Source organism: Aethalodelphis obliquidens, unplaced genomic scaffold (genome assembly GCF_003676395.1).
Source record: "Aethalodelphis obliquidens isolate GAN/ISIS:26980383/991018 unplaced genomic scaffold, ASM367639v1 scaffold143, whole genome shotgun sequence".
NCBI lineage: Eukaryota > Metazoa > Chordata > Mammalia > Artiodactyla > Delphinidae > Aethalodelphis > Aethalodelphis obliquidens.
In genome coordinates, this window is record NW_020838087.1 from 49,229 (window position 1) to 71,373 (window position 22,145).

General features: G+C 44.3%; 1 protein-coding gene across 1 annotated transcript in view; it reads left to right on the forward strand.

Annotated features, from left to right (window-relative positions):
* Window positions 1-4,131: 4,131 nt before the first annotated feature.
* The window catches only part of LOC113616471 (nuclear RNA export factor 2-like), a 29,313-nt gene continuing 11,299 nt past the window's right edge, over window positions 4,132-22,145 (forward strand). The window contains 2 exon segments of the mRNA XM_027099812.1: window positions 4,132-4,339; window positions 7,859-7,945. Coding sequence (XP_026955613.1) covers window positions 7,861-7,945 — 85 coding nt within the window. The 5' untranslated portion in view covers window positions 4,132-4,339; window positions 7,859-7,860.

Sequence of the window (22,145 nt, forward strand, 5' to 3'; positions counted from 1 at the left end):
ACCACGAAGGGCAGGACACACACACAGCAGGCAGATATCCAAGGGAGAAATAGCCCATGTCTTTATGTTCCAAAGCTCTGATGCCATTTTCTGTGCCCCTCCCAGTGCTTGAGCCCATTGTAAAAGATCTCACTGAATTCTTTTAATAAACCTAGGAGGTGCTGTTATCGCTACTTTACAGCAGAGGGAAGAGGGCCAGGAGAGGTGACTTGCTCAGGCCCTCTGTTCCCTGCCAGCTGATCCTTGTTTTATGTCAGGTTTTTTCCAACCTCAGTGATATGAACCAACTTCATAATGCAATATCCAGGTACCACCTACAACTTCATATTTTTCTTTAAGTTTGACTTAAATAAATAAAAGTATCTCCCTTACACAGAAAAACATTATCACTTGCCATAACTAGCTGGGAACCACAACAACCTCAGAATCAGGATCTTTAATAAAAAGAGAGATTAGCAAGCGTTAGAAAGGGGTTAAAGTCACACTCCGCCCCCTAAGACTCACTAAATTAGAATTAAAAAGGCAATAATGTTCTCACTATGTGGATCAACTTTATTTAATTTTATGTCTTTGTACCACCTCTAAGATGCCAGCAACATTATTTAATTTTATGTCTTGTACCACCTCTAAGGTGTCCCTTCTGTCCCCAGAAATCAGCCTGGGGCTGAAATAACAAGCATGCCAATTAGGTTGGCAACAATCAGAAAGGGGGGTGAGAATGTGGGAATATAAGACCAGGGACTAAGCCAATTAGCTTAAAAAGGGGACTCCTTCAACAGGGACTTTCTTTGATTTTGATTCTGATTGGTTTGGATCTTGGGGATCATGGCTCTGAAGTGCACCCCAGACACTGGGAATTATCCTGCTTGTAATCATCGTAATAATCTTAGTAGTGCATTATATTCTCTCAAGAGCTTTAAATGCATGTTTGCAGCCACTAAGCACCAAGCAAATGATCTCCCTACGACTGAAACATCAGAAAAAGAATGAAAGAAAGACTGACAAAGAACGTGCACCCGACGTCATAACCTGTGAGCACCACACAGAGGGTCAGCAGAAGCTGCAAGGCCTCCAGAGTGGTAGCTGGGAATAACACTAATGCCTTAAATTTGTATTGCATCCCTCAGGCTGAGAGACTGGTCAAAAGGAGGAAATTGTTAAAACTAAGACAATGGGCCCAAAATGCAGTGGCTTATGCTAAGCCTCAAGTCACCAAATCAAGACTTAGTTACTGGACTTCCCTGGCAGTCCAGTGGTTAAGATTCCGCGCTTCCACTGCAGGGGACGCAGGTTTGATCCCTGGTTGGGGAACTAAGATCCCACATGCCACGTGGCATGGCCAAAAAAAAAAAAAAGAATTAAGTTTCAGCTCTTTCCCCTTTGAATGGTCGTGGCACCCTTGCTGATATACTGAGGGTTTATTTCTGGGCTCTCTATTCTATTCCATTAGTCTATATGTCTATCCTTGTGCCAGTGCCACACTGTTTGATTACTGCAGACCATTATTAAATGTCCTATTAGTTAGGATACACTCTCAGCACTCAGCTGAGCCTGGAGACCATGACAATGTGTGGCTCCACGGGGCCCCTGGGTCACTGCCCCCCTCCATATGCAGCAGCCTTCTCAAGATGTTGGAGAAGGCAGAGACAGGCTTGACCTGGGCTTGTGGGCTCAAAGGTCAGGTGTGAAAGAAGTCAAAGCAAGGAGCAAGCAGAAGCACTGGGAACCAGTGGCTGAGATGCTCAAGCTTGGACTGGAGAAAAGAGGGGTCAAGGCACTGGAGGTGAAAGAGCAAGGCTCATGGGAGTGAGAGTGAGAGAGCAGGCAGGTCTGGGGTTGTCACACAGCACAAGCTGGGATGCAACTGTCCACTCCATTCCTTGTATGTGTGTCACTGCACAAACCCATGGGTGGAACCCTAACTCAAGTTATTTTAAGCCCCAATGTCAGTGCCATTTACACTCCCAAGTAGGGCAAAGCTGGATCTGGGAACGTAGAGGATTTCATCAGGAATCTGCCAGCTTTCCTTTCCTTTGTGCTGGCTTCATTCTCAGACAGAGTCTTCCCATGAAGTGGCAAAGATGACCTGGAAACCTAGGACCCAAGTCTCTTTCCCGATATTTCCAGTAAAAGTGCAGGTCTGAGTGCCATTGGACTGTCCGCTCACATCTCTGAACCAATCACCATTCTGGGGAGGAGGGGATACTTTGATAGGCCAGGCCAGGGTCCCGTGTCCATTCCTGAAATAAAGCTGGGGGTGGCGTCAACCCATCTAAACCACCTAGATGCCAAGTGGGGGAAGGGTGGTTCTCTACAGAAAATTAGAGTGAAGGTGGCCAAAAGAGGTAGGAAGGGTGCTGGTCGGGCATAATAAACCCTGTCCACTGCTATGGGCCTCACCTACCTTCACACACCTTGCACACTTTGGACACTGGCCTGCTGCGTCGTCTTCTGTTGAAATGAAAGGAACTGCCTGGCTCTGCAGCCAGGCCCAGCTTCTTTGCACACTGGACCTGGGGTCTAGGCCTGGGAAAGGCATTTGCTCAATTTGTGATCTTGGACAAACTCCATCCCCTTTTAGGGCCTCAGTTTCCTCACCTGTAAAAAGAGAATGCTAGGCTGGATCAGATGTTTGAACTGTTCTTTAGCAGGAAAAAAATGTAACAGTTCTGGTGGAGGGGGAAGTGGGGGCCAAAAGGTTCCATTCACTGACAGAAACCATTATCAAGTCCCATAAGATCTGCTGTGTAAAATACCTGCAGCAAAACTGCATGATTTTGTGTGTATGTGAGGGTCCAGAACCCTACTGAATTTATAAGAAGCCTTAACTGTGAGCCAGGCTGTGTGCCAGACACTGGGGTTAAAATGATGAACAACACAGATGTGGTCTACACTTTCATAATGCCTGCCATTTAGTGGGAGAGACTAACATTGACCTGATAGTCTTGCAAGTAATCAGAAACATAGACTCAAAAGTTAAGATGGAGAAGTACAAGGAGGTGTGAGAGTCAGGAACTCCTGCACCTGGATTTGACTTCAGGTCTGTCTCAACCCTAATGCAAGCTCCCCTGAGCTCTGGGCCAGTCCCTCCCTTTCTCTGGACCTGAGTCCACTCAGGTGTGAAATGGTGACATACCGTCTGCTTCTGAGGATGTTATCCTTCTGTCAGGGATTGGTCCAGGCGTTACCACGTCATGGTGCCTTCCTTGGCTCTCCAGCTTTTCCAGATGGCCCTGCTCTGGGCTTGCACACCACGTGGGGGTACCTGCTTTGGCACACCTCATGTTGCAAGTTTCCCAACTAAGGACTGAGCTTCTCAAGGCTGGAGATTTTGTATTTTATGTGTGCATCCTAGCACATTGTAGTGTCTGGCTCACAGGAGGTGCTAACAAATGTTTGTGGAATGACTGGGTGGATGGGAAGAGTACACTTTTTGGAGGAGTGTTAATATCATCATGGAACCGGACAGGACACAGCCACTGGCTAATTGTCTCATCTGAGGTCGTGAGATGGGATGAGGTTTACACCGGCTGCAAAGCCTGAAGTCCTCAGGTGGAGTTCCAACTCTTCTGATTACTTGCTGTGCGTTCTTCATAAGTTATTGGGCCTCTTTTAGCCCGCATCTTTATCTGCATTAGGAATTACACTAAACGTCATCCACAGCCAACTTAATCTAAGTAAAGGGAGAGGTGGAGGCGAGGAGAAGAGGAGGACGATCCCAAGGCGGATGCTGAGCACAGCCTCCCCAGGGAGATGAAAGGCGTGGGAGTCAGAAAACTGATTAGTGGGCACAAATCGAAGCTTAAGTTCTAAACCTGTCTCTTCATCTCCAACACCGAGGTCGAACTTGAGCTCCGCAAAAGGGTATCCATTCGAATGCTGTCACGGACGCGAAGGCGCCGTGAAGAGCGGAACACAGGCCCTCACTGGGGCGCAGCGGCCCTTTCGGGCCCACGCGGGCAGGAAGCGCCGGCCGCTGGGAAGCCAACCTCGGGACACAGCCGGAAGCTGGTGGGCGGAGCCTTCCCGGCAGCCGCGACGGGCAAAGCCAGGAGCCAATGGGGCGCTGAGGCGTTCCCCCTGCGGCCAATGGGGAGCTGACTGAGGCGGGGCCGGACCAGCCGCCTGGTAACGGCCGCGTGGTAACCGGCTGCGCGCTGCTAGGGCTGAGCGGGCGCTCGGGCTTCAGGTGCGCAGGTTGAAGATCGAGGAGGTGAAGAGCACCACCAAGACGCAGCGCATCGCCTCCCACAGCCACGTGAAGGGGCTGGGGCTGGACGAGAGCGGCCTGGCCAAGCAGGCGGCCTCGGGGCTCGTGGGCCAGGAGAACGCGCGCGAGGTGTGGCGGCGGGGCGGGGGCTGAGTCATGGGGACTGAACTGAGGGGGGAGACCGAGGCGGGGACGGGGCTCAGGTGGGCCCAGGCGGCGCGGACCTGGGGGTGGGGCGTGGGGAGGACGTCCCGGGGCGCGGCGACGACCCCGCGGCCTCGCTTCTGGCCACGAGTCCTGACTGACCGCCGCTCGGGGCCAGGCCGTCCGCGCGGCACGGGGGTCGGCGGGGAGTCGATGGGCCAGGTCCCTGCTCTCCGGGAGCTCGCGTTTCAGACACAGACGTTTAAACCGCTGAACAGAAGGGCCGTTATTAGACTTCGGGGATCAGTTCCTGCGGGGCTCTGCGGGCCCGGGCACGGCGTTTGAGTTGCTGTGAGCGCAGTGGGAGGCTCTGGGACTTTTATGATCAGGAGGTGATCCGCCTGAGCAGGTGGCAGGTACAGAGGCCTTTCTGAACATTCCAGTTAAGCCCACTTCTGCTAAGTGATGCTGGTGCCAATTGCCTTCGGCCGCATTATCATCACAAAACTGTTCAGGCTCTTTGTGTGTGTGTGTGTGTGTGTGTGTGTTTTTTTTTTGATGAAAACATTGAGGGTGGGAGAGGTCACTTCACCCATCCGCTTGCCACCCAGTTTAGTAATAGTAATGCTGGAGTTTGTGCCTGTGTGCCCCTGACTCCTGAAGCAGCGCGCTCTGTGGTAGGACCGCCCCCCTCGGGCCCCCTTCAGCCCTAACGTCAGCCCATTTTGCCCCTGCGGTGGCTCGGCAGCTACAGAACTCCTGGAAAAGGCTCTTGCCTCCTAGCCTGATTGTGCTAATAGAAAGGGCCAAAGAGAAGCCTCTGGTTTCCATTTGGAACATCAGGTTTCCAGAGAGGAAATAGTGACAGGGCCAAGGTGACTTTGAAATTTCTCTTTATCCAGCTTCTGCTCTCTGAGGGCCTGTCTCTGCAAGTAGCTGACATTGTTGAGTGCTTTTCATGTGCCGAGCACTGTGCTAAGCAGCTCCGTTTCCATTGTCTTATTGTTCACCACCACCCTTATACCTGTCCCTCCTTCACTTTGTTATGACACTTTTCAGACATACCAAAAAGTTGAAAGACTTGTGTAGTGCGTACCTGTGTTCCTGAATTCTACAAGTAACATTTTAGTCTGTTGCTTTGTCTTCTGTCTATTCATTTATCCATCTAACAATCTACTTTTGCATTTCAAAGTAAGTTATAGACATTAGCATACTTTACCATAAACCCATTAGCCTTTGTGCCACTATGCTATGAACTCTGTTTTCAGATGAGGAAACGGTGGTTCCTAGAGGTTAGGTTATGGATCTAAGGGTACTCAGCTGGTAATTGGTAGAGCCAGGATTTAAACCTAAGTCTATCTGACTCCAGAATCCATACTCTTGACTCTGACGCTGTGTACCTCCGTACGAATATGAGCTTCCCAAGGATAGAGACCGGGTAGTATCATATACCCAGAACTTGACTCATTATAGGGACTCAGAATTTACGTACTGAATTATTAGTCATCCCACCTCTGCTACCAGGTCCTTGTCTGAGTCTGGTCACATCAGCAGCCTCCTTGATGTTTAATGTCCTCATCTGAAAAATGAGAGTTAGACTAGGTTATCTCTTAAAGGCCCTTCCAGTTCATACTTTTTAAATTTTGGAATTCACTGGACATGTCTCACTGGAGAGAAGGAGCCTAAATGGAAGAAGATTAAATGCAAGGGGAAGTGTGTGAATAAGAGTACGTAGCCAAGGTTGGCAAAGGCTCTTCTACCTCTTTTGAGTTGCCCAAAGAGTTCCAGTGCTGAGGATTATGACATCAGAGGTTACTGTGGAAAGACCATAATGGCTCTTTTGTCTTTTTAGAAATGCAGCGTCTGAAGAATATCTTCTAGGCTGTTAAGTGCACTGTGCTTTTCCAGCTGAGCCAGAAATGGAATAGGGCACATCCACATGCATTCCTTGAACCCACGTTTTTGAGGGGTTGTCTAAGTGTGGGACCAAGGTATGTCTCCACAGTCCATGGGGAAAGTGGGAGAGGAGATAAGATGTGCTCACAAGACCCTGTCCACAAGGTACCACCCAGGTAGAGGAGCTATGGGCCTGCCCTGAGGCAAGGACGGTGCACCTTGGAGATAGTTGTGCTTTCGGTTTTTAGATCGGTGTGAGAAACCTTGAGATTGGGTGTTTAAGGAGTGTGACTTTCTCAGCCTTACTCCTTTAGAGTTAAATATTATAAAATACATAAAACCAGGAACCTATTTATGGAATATTTGAACATATATACACACACGTATCAATACGCAGTCAACTCTTGAACAACATGGGTTTGAACTGCATGGGTCCACTTATTCGCAGATTTCTTTCAATCAATACGTATTAGGGTGCTACATGACCCCCAGTTGGTTGAATCCAGGGCTGCTGAACCACAGATATGGAGGGCTGACTGTATAGTTATACGCTGATTTTCGCCTGCGTGGAGGTTGGGCGCCCCTAACTTCAAGGGTTCATGCGAAATACATGCTGTATGTATATAATGTCCATACCTGTCTATATATAATATAGATGCTGTAAATGGCTTAATACTCCGAATATTTAAAATATACGAACAAACAAGTAATTTAATCTTGAGGATTTGAAAGGCATTCCTTGGATCTTAGGATGCTGTAGGTTAAACCTCACGTGCAGCATTTGCTTACAGCATTCTGGGATAGTTAACTGATGGCCAACTAGTAGAATATGTCATTGATTCTTAGCCCTTAGTGGGTTAATTTGGGAATGTGATGAAAGCTGTGAGCCCTCCCTGGAAGAATGCACATTTGAACATATACACACAGTCTTGTTTCCAATTTTGAGGTGTGTGGGCCCCTGGAGTATATGCCACTGCTCCCATTTGTACCCCTCCTGTCCGTTCTCCACATAGCAGCCATCAAGATACTTTAAAAACAAATTTTCAGAACATGACATGTGGCCTAAGGCTTTTTCACTGGCTTCCCATTACATGTAGAATAAAATCCAAACTTTACTATGGACTGGAAGATTCTGTTCTGAGTGCTGCCCCTCCTGCCTCTACAACCTCATCTTCCCGGTCTGCTTGTTTTCTGAACTCTGGTCAGCACAGCTTTTCTGTCCCTTGGACATGCCAAGCTCATTCCTGTATTTTGAATTTATTGTTTCCTTTGCTTGGAACACTGACTCCTGCCCTGCCTGCAGCTTCGTATATCAAATATAATGTCAAAGAGGCCTTCCCAGATCACTCTTTATTATAGAGTAACCTCTGCCCCCAGCCACTTGCTCTTTTGTTGCCCTTTTTTCTTCATAGTAGAGATTCTGTGTTTGTATGTCTCCTCCACTAAGACATGAGCTCCATGGCCCTCTACTGCCTCTGGCGCCTAGAACAGCGCCTGTGGTGTCCTGGCACTCGATGAGTCTGAGTTGTGTGGACCAGACACTGGAATTTTTCCTCCTGTGAAACATTTTAATATTGATTTATTATTTCTTTCTATTGTGGTATCTAGGCATGTGGTGTGATAGTGGAATTAATCAAAAGCAAGAAAATTGCTGGAAGAGCTGTCTTGTTGGCAGGGCCTCCTGGAACTGGCAAGGTACTCATTTTCTCTCATTTTTTAAAATCTACCCAAGAGGATGATCTTAATGTGTAAGCCAAATTCAATTTGTATCTTAACTAGTCTTTGTTTAGCTAAATTGGTTATACGTATGTTTTTAAAACCGATGTGCAATAATACAGTTGAGTATCTAAAATCCATGCTTCTAAAATTCAAATTACCCTGGCTGACCTCCAGAGAAAAGAGAGTGAAGTCTTCAGAGGTGTCTTATTGTCTCTGTAATTTGTCTTTTATCTCTTTCAAGTTTCCTTTGCTTTGGAAATACATTTCTGTTGGCCTAGGGCTTCATAAAATCTTGGGAGTGACATCTGGGAAAGAAAACCAGTCAGCAAGCAATTTTCCAAATGCTAACTTGACCCAGCACTATTCTGGCTGTGTGAGAGATGGAAAGAAAAAGGAAAAAAGAATTAGAGACGTGATTTTTATCTCCAAGGGCCTTATAGTCTCTCCAGGGCAGAGAGGACACCATGGCAGCATGAAAAACTCCAGTTGAGCACTAAGCTGCGAGGCATCGCCCGATCTTAAATGCAGCTGGAATTGTAGCAGGAGGTGACACTTGGCTTGGTGTGGCTGGAGGGGTTGAAGCTTGACATTTGACTTTGCAGGGAAGAAAAGGGCCTTCCAGGTCGAGGGTGCAGGACAACTTGTGGGATCTGTGAGGGGCTTGGCTGGGTGCTTGAAACGCACTAGAGTCCCCAGTCTGGGCCCTGCTTGTTCTTCAGGAGGGCTGCTTGGTGCAGGAGAGGAGGAGCCTGGGGGAGTCATTGTGTAAAGAAAGGGGTTCCAGCTCTGGTGCTGAGACCCCAGGCAAGTCCCTTAGCCTTTCTGAAGCAGTAGCACAGCCCTGCCTGTTTGAGGGAGTTATTAAAGTGGCGGTTGTAAGATGATGACTCTAATTATCATTTTGAAGTCATATGATTGAATTGATAGTATGTCTTTTACTGGTGTCTAACCATAGAGGAGGAAGTGCTATATTTGTGAACAAGTATAAACGTGAGCTTTAATTCCCTTTCTGCTTGTCACTGTATTTACCATTTATTTGCTTACTGTTCCTTCTCATATCTTAGACCTTTGCTCTCCCTCCATTTCCTTCCTAAAGTACATCATTAAGAAGTTCCTTCTAGAAGTTTGTTGGTGGCAAAGTCAGGTTTGTATTTATTGTGTTGCCCTTGTTTTGAAAGATAGTTATATTGGATATATAATTCAGTTGACAGATGTGTTCTCTCAATACTGTTTCTCTCAGTGATATTTGCTACCTTTTGGCTTCTACTGTTGCTTTTGAGAAGACTGGTTTTGAGGATTTTGTCTTTTCTCTCTGGATGTTTTTGGGATATTTTGGTTTTGGTGTTTCACTGTGATATGTCAAAGTGTGGATTTATTTTCATTTATCCTGCTTGATATGGATCTGAGTACATATTGTGTCTAATAAGTTCTGGGAACTGGTCAGCCTTTGTCTCTTCAGATGCTGCCTTTCCCTGTTCTCTCTCTTCTCTTCTGGAACTCCAGCTAGGTGAGGACCTCCACTGCAGAGGTCCTCCACTTGGGCCGAGTTTGCCCCCCGGGGAACATTTAGCACTGTCCTGAGATGTTTTCGGTTGTCACACTTGGTTGGGCCGGGAGTGCTGCTGGCATCTTGTGGGTGGAGGCCGGGGGGGTTGCAGGGCACCCTGCAGAGCACAGAGCAGCCCCTGCAGGAGGAGTTCTCCGGCCCAAAATGCCCACGGTGCCAAGACTGGGAAATCCTGGGCTGGAGCTTCTCATTTTGTCTTCTTAGTCTTTGAACCTCTTTTATGTTTTCTGTTGTTTTGACTCTTCTGCGTTCTGGGTAGCTTCATTAGACCTCTCTTCCAGTCTGTCTTGTAAGCTGTTAGGAAGCTACTCTTTAATCCAGTCCATTGAATATTTTCCATTTTGAAAAATTTGAAACCTACAAAAGAGTGGAAAGAACAGTTTGATGAATCCCTCTGTACTCTACTCATAGGTAACTAAGGGTAAATATTTTGTGAGATTTGTGTTTTCTCTATGTTACTTCTGAACCATTTGAAAGTAAGTGCAAAGGGACCTTCTCTGTCATTCCCATGATATGGTCATCCACCCAAGAAATGTAATGTTGCTAATAAAATTGGCTAATATCTAGTTTATATTAAAATATCTCCAAGTCATTTCAGTTTGTGGCTCTTTCATTATTTTATATTTTTAAATTGAATTATAATCACATATCACACATTGCATTCATTATTGTCTCTTTAGTCTCTTTATCGAGAACGGTTCCTGTCCCCTGCATTTTTGGTTTGTTTTCTTTTATGACACTGACATTTTTGAAGAGCCCAGGACAGTTGTTTTGTAGAGTACCCTACAGCTGTCCTCCAGTGGTTGTCTGATTGTGTCTGAAACATTCAGTCCTTTGGCAGAACGTGATGCAGGTGATGTGTCTGGAACCTGCATCACAACAGGGGGCTGACGCCACGTTCTACTGTGAGGGGACTGGTTCCCTCTGAAATTTATAATCATCTGGGAAGTGACAGTTCGAGACGTCCTGAATATCCTTTTACCCTATGGCTGTAGCATTCATTGATGGTCATTGCCTTATCAGTTATTGCATTGGTGGTTGCAAAACGGTGATTTTCTAAATCTGTCGTATCCTCTACATATATTAGCTTGCTTTTTTTTTGTAATGAAGAAGCCCCTCCCTCCCCCACTCATTATTTTTAATTTCTTCATCTCTTCAAAATCTGTTTTTTGCTTATTTGTTTGTTTGTTTGTTTTGGCCGCGCCATGCAGCTTGCAGGATCTTAGTTCCCCGACCAGGGATCGAACCCATGCCCCCTGCAGTGGAAGCGTGGAGTCCTAACCACTGGGCCTCCAGGGAAGTCCCAAAATCTGGCTATTCTTGATAGCCTCTTGTTCCTTGTTCGTGAAATACTTTCTTATTTATTTTGTATCCTGTATCTGCTTGTGGACTCATGTTTGATCAAATCTGAGGCTTCCCTGATCTCTTGATTAGGGCCGAGTGCTTCCTGAGAGGACTTGGGAGGGCCCCTGCTGTGCTGCCAGCACAGGGTACGTGAAGGAAATTTTGTGGCTTGGGTTTTCTGGCCATCAGGCAGTGTAGAGACCAATCCTTAATCTGTTTGAGAGCCTGCTGGTGAGACTTCCTCAGCCAGAGCTGTGGTGAGACGGACAAGCCTGTCTTTATCCCTTGGAGATTTTCTCTGTGGCCACCTTGTCTACTGACGTGTGCCCTTCAAGGCTCCTTTTTATCCAGGGGTTTCTGGCATCTGTCAAACACCTGCCCAGCTTTTCAGAGTAGTAAAATACCTTGCAATGATAGTTTACTACTTTGGGTCTATCATGACTACTTACTTATTCTAGATATTTTGTAACAGGAGGGAGTGACCGTGGCTCTAGTGGCCGCTTTGCTGGAAGCATGGGTCTCTGGTGCTTTTGTAACATTGTATCCATGGACCTCAAGGTTCAGACAACTTAACTGAGTGGCCGGCAGGAGTGTGGTGCTTGTTCAGAGTATGGCCATTCCCCTCCTGAGGCCTGCACACTCTATTTTTTTTTTTTTTTTTTTGCGGTACGCGGGCCTGTCACTGTTGTGGCCTCTCCCGTTGCGGAGCACAGGCTCCAGACGTGCAGGCTCAGCAGCCATGGCTCATGGGCCCAGCCGCTTCGTGGCATGTGGGGTCTTCCCGGACCAGGGCGCGGACTCTCAACCACTGCACCACCAGGGAAGCCCTACACACGCTTAATAATGGGGCTTTGTGTTTGGGTTTTAGAAAAAGGTGTTCGGATGAAGTTGAAAACAAAGTAGGTTTTTTAATCTTTTGGCAACAGCCTCTTTTTTGTGCCACTTGCATGGGGGGTGGGCACACAGAAATAGGTCTTGGAGATTGGGGTTTGCATCCTGACCCTTCTGCTTGCTGACTGTTTGACTTTGGGTGAGCTGGAAATTTCTGAGTTTCAGTTTCTAAATTCACAAAAGGTGAACTAGATTATCAAGTTCATAGGCTGCTTGGGAGGGTTCAGTGGGATCCCTCGTGCAAGTCACCCAGCCCTATATAGTAGGTGTAGGTATAGTCTGCACAGTAGCCATATCATATGCCAGCCTTCTGGGAGCCTTTAAATGGAGGAAACTAAACACACCTGAAGCATTTCTTAACCAAGCATTTATCATATTTTAATGGAATATGTCGATCATCTCTTCTGTATTTGGTAGTGGTGGGGGTCTGCATTGAATCAGATGCAGCATTGTCTTTGGAGTTCACAACTGAGGGAGGGGTGTTGGGGCCTGTAGCGACGGGGAAGAGAAAGAGGAGTGACTGGAAAGGTGGTGGGCTTTGGATAGAAGGTGAGCGTGGCTGGCCTGAGGCTCCTGCTGGGAGTCCTGGTGTCAGTGTGCTGCTACATGCCCCGTTATGCTCCAGAGATTTTCCCTTCGCTCTCAGGATACAAGAGAATACAGCTTTAGAGGTATCAGCCTTGAGGGCACAGACTCAGATGCCTACTCAGACGGGCAGTGGGGCTGAGTGAAGCACCCGGGAGCCCGCACGAGCCCTTGCTGGGGAGGCAACTGCCCGCATGTCCACTCCCAGTGCTGCCATGTGGTCACAGGGGCCCCTTGTGGCCAGACCTTCTTGCTTCTCAGAAGAAGCTAAATAATTGTATTTTTATGTGAAATTTCCCAACATTAGAAAATGGGCAACAACTGAGTTTAAAAACACACATGAGGACTTCCCTGGTGGTGCAGTGGTTAAGAATCCACCTGCCAATGCCAGGGACATGGGTTCAATCCCTGGTCTGGGAAGATCCCACATGCCACGGAGTAATTAAGCCCGTGAGCCACAACTGTTGAGCCTGCGCTCTAGAGCCCGTGCTCCGCAGCAAGAGAAGTCACCGCAGTGAGAAGCCTGTGCACTACAATGAAAAATAGCCCCCGCTCGCTGCAACTAGAGAAAGCCCGTGCACAGCAATGAAGACCCAACACAGCCAAAAAAGAAAGAAAACACACATAAGACTCTGCAGGCCAAAAGAGGAGCAGTCTGTGGGCAGCTAGTTTGCTACCGGTGATCTAACCCAGGACTTTGATTTGACAGATGAGGAGGTTAGGCACCAGAGATTTGCCATGTACCCAGGGTCACGTATGCTAACACATATATATGGAATCTAAGGGAAAAAAAGGTCATGAAGGACGTAGGGGTAAGACGGGAATAAAAACACAGACCTACTAGAGAATGGCCTTGAAGATATGGGAAGGGGTAAGGGTAAGCTGTGACAAAGTGAGAGAGTGGCATGGACATATATACACTACCAAATGTAAAATAGCTAGTGGGAAGCAGCCACACAGAACAGGGATATCAGCTCCATGCTTTGTGACCTCCTGGAGGGGTGGGATAGGGAGAGTGGCAGGGAGGGAGACACAAGAGGGAGGAGATATGGGAACGTGTGTGTATGTGTGGCTGGTTCACTTTGTTTTAGGGCGGAGGGTGGCACACCATTTTAAAACAATTGTGCTCTAATAAAGATGTTAAAAAAAAAAAAACTGACAATAAACTTACTTCCATATATCTTAACGAATTTCACAAAGAAACAAAGAAAAAGAGGTTCTGAATGCAGTTTCCATAATGATACAGCCCCATCTGACGCTATCTCCTGTGTACTGTTGCTAGGTAAGTCAACTTTGCTTTCTGAAAGTAAAGTCACATACGACATCTAGTTTAGTTGTACATATGTGTGTTAGAACAAGAAGAATTTGAGTATTTACCTTTAGGTAAACAGCATCACAACTGTTCTGTTGCTCCCCTTTCCCAATTCTCTGTGTTAGATAAAGCCACTCCTCCTCCTAAAACCACTGGCACCAACTCCCAAAGTGGCCACCTCAAAACAAAAAAGATAAAAGAAGGAAAATTTGTTCCCGTGAAATCCTGCCAAATCACATGCAAGAGAAATGGTTTATCATGCTGCCTAAACACAGTGTCTGATAAATGTAATGCCTAAACTGGACCCCAGATACACAGATCTTTAACCATAGAGTTTCTTCCCCGCCCCCGTGATATATAGTAGAGCATGGTGACAGGGCCCCACTGATGTAGCTAAATGTTTTCAAAAGGTCCTGAGGAACTCCAGATCATCATCTCAGAGAAAGAATGATTAATTTGAGTTATCAGGTCTGACAGGAGCAAAATCTGACTTAAGAGGGATAATGAAGAGGCCAGAATTGGACTTTTGGTCAAAAAAGTTGACCCCAATCACCATCAGGTGAGCATAGATAGGCTCGATAAAATTGTTCTGCATCTTGCACTGTTGATCTGCTCATCTGTATCTAATTATAACAACTATATCAGGTCTTGGTATCAGATTCCATCCTATGACTACATGGAGATGTTTCCTAAATCCAGCGTAAAGTTTCATAATAGGCTCTATTTTAAATAAAGATATGCCTCCTTTTTTGTCTCCTGAATTTATGTGTCCCACAAATAATTCTCCACAGTTACATGAGACACAGTGACCTGCACGAATAACTGTCTTCTCTTACAATTCTTTACACCAAACTAGGACATTTTTCAGTAGGCCTAGAACCACAGAGTCTCTTGTCTTTTCTTAATACCTCAACTGTAACCACAGTGGAAAATTTGATCTGTTGCATTTTCTTCAGCTTATTTATGCAGCCATGCCACATTGCAGGAACCTAGCAAAATAATCTGAACAATGTAGAGCATCGTTTACCGAGGCCAGCAAACCAGAAAGATCAGATCACACTTATTTGGACATACTGATGATCCTGCAGTTTCCCACACAAATCAGCAAAATAGGTGTTTCTGGATTTGCAATAAAAAAAAAACCCTACGATATATATTGTCCTCCTTTCTCTGTTCTTTCTGTGGAGACACAGACGGAATATGCACTGTAAAATCTAATGAATTCAGATTCCACTCATTTGTAATTGTTGTAATTCAGGCACGGGGAGTATGGTGACTAAACTTTATGATACCTTCTTTTCAGTGTTTATTTAAAAGAAGGAAATGTTTTCAGCTATCATCAAGCAATTCATAAACCACTCATATACACAGATTTCACATATTAGAGATACGTTTATATCTATACACAAACCTTAAATAGAGGCCATGAAATAGACTCAAATTTGGGTCTAATTAGCATGGCATCCCAAAGAGCTCTCTCAAGATCTCAACTTTTCAGTAAGTGGGGCTGATTTGCCAGATTTTGTGAATTAGTAAGGCTGAACCCAATGTTACCTTCTGGTGAGGAACCTGGTGGGTGAGCAGAACAGAGTCTGAAGCCAGACGACCTGTGGGCCACTCCTGGTGTTGCCATCTGCAATATCCGTGACCTCTTAGTCAGGTGATTGATTTAATACCTCTGGACTTAAGTGTTCGCATCTGTAAAGTTCTGTAACAGTACGTAATCTATAGAGTTACCTCTCTTAAATGAGTTACCCTTCTCAAGTGTGTGGCCCACAGTAATCACTCTACCCTTTTCCTCTGAAAATAAAAACTACAACTCATTAGATTTGGTTTAATTTCCTTTAGACCTGCCTGAAACGGAAGTCAACAGCGCTTACCTGTACCCACTGCTTAGGCTCTTAACACTACTTTCTACACCATGCCCAGGACTGTGGTTTTGGGGAGGACTTATTTCATCCTTATGTGTTAATTTGTTATGTGTTAAATTTCATGTGCTATCGGGGGGGGGGGAAAGCACATAAAATTAACACATTAGAGTGGGGTGGGTGTAGGTAAAGCCCAAGCTTGTGCGCTTAGAAGGTCACTCGGAGGCACCAACATCACAGAGCAGTGCTAGGACTCTGCACTATTGTTTCTTGACTGCTTTTTTTTTTTAACATCTTTATTGGAGTATAATTGCTTTACATCGTTTTGTTAGTTTCTGCTGTATAACAAAGTGAATCCGGTATATGTGTATATACATCCCCATAATGCCTCCCTCTTGAGTCTCCCTCCCACCCTCCCTAACCCACCCCTCTAGGTGGTCACCAAGCACCGAGCTGATCTCCCTGTGCTATGCGGCTGCTTCCCACTAGCTGTCTGTTTTACATTTGGTAGTGTATATAAGTCCATGCCACTCTCGCACTTCGTCCCAGCTTACCCTTCCCTTCCCCTTGTCCTCAAGTGCATTCTATACGTCTGCGTGTTTATTCCTGTCCTGCCCCTAGGTTCTTCAGAACGTTTTTGGTTTTTAGATTCCATGTACATGTGTTAGCATACGGTATTTGTTTTTCTCTTTCTGACTTACTTCACTCTGTATGAGAGACTCTAGGTCCATCCACCTCACTACAAATAACTCAATTTCATTTCTTTTTATGGCTGAGTAAATATTCCATTGTATATATGTGTCACATCTTCTTTATCCATTCATTTGTCAGTGGCCACGTTGGTTGCTTCCATGTCCTGGCTATTGTAAATAGTGTTGCAGTGAACATTGTGCTACCTCTTTTTGAATTATGGTTTTCTCAGGGTATATGCCCAGTAGTGGGTTTGCTGGGTCATAACCCTCTTTCCCTGTTGGTGGGAATGTAAGTTGTGCAGGACAACCTTTGAGGACTGAGGAAGGTAGAGTGTCTTTTGTATGAGGAGAAAGCCCTTCAAGGGTCAGTTCTGGAAGTTTCCACGGGGTACCTTTTCTGGTACCCAGAAGCCAAGAGCAGGGAGATGGCAATGGAGAGGCAGCTCGGGTGGTCTTCAGTGGGGAGGGAGCTAATAAGGGTATAGTCCTTCATCTGGGCACCTCCCTGGCAGCCCCCAGGTCACCACTGTCTGCAGCTGAGAGCCAGGAGTGCTGTCGGGTTAAAACCTTCCCTGGGTCATGAAAGGGTGGGCACAGGGCCTGGCATCCAGAGAGAGTCCAGGGCTTGTCTCCTTACTTCACCTCCATTCTCTGTCTTCACTTCCTATATTCTCCAGCCTCAGTAGGGTTCGTCCCTAACTTTGTGCTAATCACCACTCCTACCATTCACACTTGGCTGGGTGGTAAGAAAAATAATAATACTCATAAAACTGAAAGAATAAACCCAAAATAGTAATAAAAGATAGCAACAATTATAGCACACATATTAGATGAATTACTTGCTCAAGATAAGTCAACCAGCCAGTAATGGTTCCCAGTATCAAATCCTGGTCTTCTGACCAAAAAGGCCCCACCCCTAACCCCTGTTTCTATATTGAGTGTACTTCTATGTTAGGACTCAGGCCGACACAGGGGAAGAGACTCAACCCAGGTCCTGTGGTCAGTTGATGGCTCTGGAACTGGACATACGTTTGATGACTTCTGTCTAGCTGACCTGTTCCTGTTCTTTGCTCTTCTGTGCTAATCCTTCTTCCTGGGGCTCAATAAGAAATTGCCTCTGGTCAAACTAGAATGAAAAAAAGGAGACAAGAAAGCATGAGGAAAAAGGAAATGATGAGATGGCACCAAAGTTCACTTCTTGCTGCTACATTTCCAGATGCTGTTTCAAATCTATTTTATAGGACAGAGGAGGCAAGGTGGGCCAGGAGTAATATATCTCAAAGTCCTATTGCCTGCCAGACATTCTTTGAGGTTTTCTCCTTTTCTTCTTACAAGTCTAGAAGTAGGCGCCCTTAGTCCCATTTTACAGAGGGCCAACCTCAGACTCACGGAATGTGTAAATTTTCCAGGGTCATATGTCTACACTTTGCCCTCTACACAGATCAAGCAGCAGCCTCCTGTTTTAGATGATAGAATTCCAGGGCTTAAAAGACTGATAGTGGAAACCTCGCCTGATGTGGAATCTGGGCTGTGTCATGCTCCCCATTGGACATGAAGATGATGGTAGGGATGAAATCCTACTCTGTGGGCCAAGAGGACTGGGTGTGGGGGCCACAATGACTAGCTGATTCTTGAGGTGCTGAACTGGACCCAGAAGGCAGCACAAGCTGTTGCCCTTTGGAAAGAGAACCTGAATGGTAGGATATTAACATGTACACAACTACTATATGAAAGGGGTTTTACATTTTATCTCATTTAATCCTAAACTCTTTTCAAGACCAATAGGTACTTATAAATGATCAGAATCAGAATTTTTTGTGTGTATTTTTTAAAATTGAAGTACAGTTGATTTACAATATTGTGTTAGTTTCAGGTGCACAGCAAAGTGATTCGGATATCAGATTATTTCCCATTATATGTTATTAAAAGTTATTGAATACAGTTCCCCGTACTTTACCATAAATCCTTGTTACTTATCTATTTTATGTATAGTAGCTTGTATCTGTCAGTCTCATACTCCTAATTTGTCCCTCCCACCTCCTTCTCCCCTTTGGTAACCATAAGTTTGTTTTCTATGTCTGTGAGACTGTTTCTGTTTTGTATATAGATTCATTTGTATTATTTTTTAGATTCCACATATAAGTGATATCATATAATATTTGTCTTTCTCTGTCTGACTTACTTCAGTAAGTATAATATTCTCTAAGTCCAACTATGTTGCTGCAAATGGCTGAGTAATAGTCCAGTGTGTGTGTGTGTGTGTGTGTGTGTGTGTGTGTGTGTGTATGAGTTTTCATTTCTTTCTGGATATATACCCAGGAGTGGGATTGCTGGATCCTATGGCAGCTCTGTGTTTAGCTATTTAAGAAACCTCCATACTGCTCTCCACGTGGCTGCACCAATTTACATTCGAACCAACAGTGTAGGAGGTTCCCTTTTCTCCGCACCCTCTCCAGCATTTATTATTTGCAGACTTTTCGATGATAACCATTCTGACTCATGTGAGGTTTTGATTTGCATTTCTCTAGTAATTAGTGATGTTGAGCATCTTTTCATGTGCCTGTTGGCCGTCTTTATGTCTCCTTTGGAAAAATATCTATTTAGATCTTCTGCCCATTTTTTGCTTGAGTTGTTTATATTTTGATATGGAGTTGTATATTTTTGGATATTAACCCCTTGTCAGTCACATCACTTGCAAACATTTTTCTCCCATTCCATAAGTTGTCTTTTCATTTGTTGATTGCTTCCTTGACTGTGCAAATGATTTTAAGTTTAATTAGGTCCCATTTGTTTATTTTTGCTTTAATTTATTTTGCCTTGGGGCCCTGATCTAAGAAAATATTGCTACGATTTATGTCAGAGAGTGTTTCAACTATGTTCTCTTCTAGGAGTTTTATGGTGTCACGTCTTATATTTAGGTCTTTAAATCATTTCAAGTTTATTTTTGTATATGGTGTGAGGGAGTGTTCTGATTTCATTGATTTACATGGAGCTGTCCAGCTTTCCCAGCATCACTTGTTGGAGAGACAGTCTTTTCTCCATTGTATATTCTTGCCTCCTTTATTGAAGATTACTTCACCGTAGGTGGGTGGGTTTATTCCTAGGCTATCTGTTCTATCCATTGATCTATATGTCTTTTTTTGTACCAGTACCATGCTGTTTTGATTACTATAGTTTTGTAGTATGACCTGAAGTCTGGGAGGGTTATGCCTCCAGCTCTGTTCTTTTCCTCAGGATTGCTTTGGCAATTCTGGGTCTTTTGTGGTTCCATATAGATTTTTGGATTATTAGTTCTAGTTTTATGAAAAATGTAACAGGTATTTTGATAGGGATTACATTAAGTCTGTCGATTGCTTTGGGTAGTATGGCCATTTTAACAATATTAAGTCTTCCAGTCTAAGAGCATGGGACACCTTTCCATGTCTCTGAATCACCTTCCATTTCTTTTATCAATGTTCTATAGTTTTCATCATATAGGTCTTTCACGTCTTGGTTAAGTTTATTTTTAGGTATTTCATTTTTTGATGGGATTTTAAATGGGATTATTTGTTTACTTTCCTTTCTGATATTTCATTATTAGTGTAATGAAATGCAACAGATTTCTGTATATTAATCTTTTACCCTGCTACCTTGCTGAATTCATTTCAGGGAACAGAACTTAAAAGTTAAGTAACGTGACCTAGAAACAACCTTACCAATTGCTGCTCCAGGATTCATAATCTGGAGTTACACAAAGTAACCTGGAGTTACATTTTATCCTATGAACTGACATTCGACATCTCAGAAGGCATTATTATTCAGTTGTTCTCTCTAAAACAACGTGAAGTGAAATAAAAACACTAAAACTCATTAAAAAGGATTAGATATCCTCTGCATTACAAAAGTCACAAAAGGTGTGGAAAATCTGGGGGATATTGTATTCAGACGTAGGTTTATCTCTTCAATGTACAAAATATTCTTAAACAGTAGAGTTAGGTCAATGATATCAAGAGCGGATGCACAGAAAAACCACTTGAAAAGAAACCAAACTAAATAAATTAATAGGAAATGAATCATATTAAGCAAACAGGGTTGTCATGATGTACAAAGTAAAATATGATGACCCTTTTACTGCAAAAGAATATATATGAACATGGGTGTATGAGGGTGATTAAATATGTTAGTGCATTACATACAGAGAAAAATCTGGAGAGTAGGCACCTATAAGTGAAGAGAAACTCTCTTTGTATTATGGTGGGCAAAAGGTAGGGACAGATGGGTGTGGCAATGTAATTTTGGTTTCTTAAAACGCATGTCTATATTTTTCCATACGTGTTAAACAAAGAGAAGTATTCATTGGTGCCCTAACAAAGTACTGAGATAAAGTTTTGTTAAACAGGTATATCAGCAGCCAAGTCACAAAATAATAGTGCAGAAATACATTTATTGACTTAGACACTAAACAGATTTCTTTGGTAATAAATCACTGAGTGTGGATTGTTGAAGATAGACGATGTTTTTATTTTATAACTTTGCATTTCTATGCTGTTTCCAGAATGGAAACATTGAATAAAATGTTGAAAATACAAAAGATTGCAAACTGATTACCAATACGCTATTCATATATTCATGGCTTCAGAAGCAGATCAAAAGAATTGATTTGACAGTTTTTTGTATGTGTGTGTATTTGTATACATCCCTTTGCCTCAAATTTCTTTACACCAATTATTCATACACTAACTCATGCAGCTTTCTACTCAGTTCACTTAGGGGCCAGATTTCCAGTCCCAGGGCTTGAAGATCCCAGCATGGGCATGAATACAGAAGGATCGCTGCCAGTGTGAAGTCTAGAAATCTTGCTTTTAGGATGAAATTCATTCCCCTCCCCACCAACACCACAGTCCCTTCCATCCCCCATCCTTTGCCAAGGCCCCAGTTCAGACTTTTACACCTGCAGTTCTGACTCTGGTCACCAGGTGGCATCGCTCTCCATTTTCTACACATTTTTCTTTTTCCCCTCAATGGAAAATATATATTTTAAAAACAGAAGTGAAAAGTTTCCTCAAAGTCTATTGTAAAAAACCAGGTAAAGTGTGATCTTAACTTACTTTGAAACATTCAGATGTGTATAAAAAGACTAAAAGGGCATATGTGTAGTTTCTATCCTGCTTCTCATTCATTTATTAATGTATACTGTGTGTGTACCATGTGACAGGAACTGTCAGTCCAATTCCTTATCTGCATCCCAGCCTCCCTCTTTTCATCTCCAGAACTTCATAACTGGAAAAGCCCCCAGAAGGAGAGAGAATTGACACTATCTTATTTCTGCACATGCCAAAAGGCTTCCACATCTCTTCGCATGGTGAATTAGATATGTTGGAGGGGAGAATTTGTGGGCGGAGGGGTGAACAGCAACACAACTCCTAGGAGTGAAGACAAGGTGAGATATAACCAGGACACTTTCTAAGCGTGACTGTGGCTTCAGTATCCAGTACAGTAGATGTCAGAGTAAAGAAAATGAACAAGAACCAAAGAGAGGCCTTACAGAATGATGAAAGATCAGGACACCAGGGAGACATAAAGATCCTAAATGTGTACGCACCAAACAAAGGAGCCTCAAAGTACATGAAGCAAAAACTGATGGAGCTGAAAGGAGAAAGAGCCAGATCTATAATTATAGTGGGGGCCTTCCACACCCACCTCCCTCTTAGCAAGTGACAGAATTACTAGGGAGAAAATCAGCAAGGATACAGGAGACCTGAATAACACAGTAAACTAACAAGATATACATGACATAAAGAGAACAGTCCGCCCACCAACAGCAGAGTACAGGATTTTCCCGGAGGGTCTCTGTAACATTCACCAAGTTAGACCATCTCCTCGACAATCAGAAAAACCTCAATAAATTCTAAATGAATTGAGGGACTTCCCTGGTGGT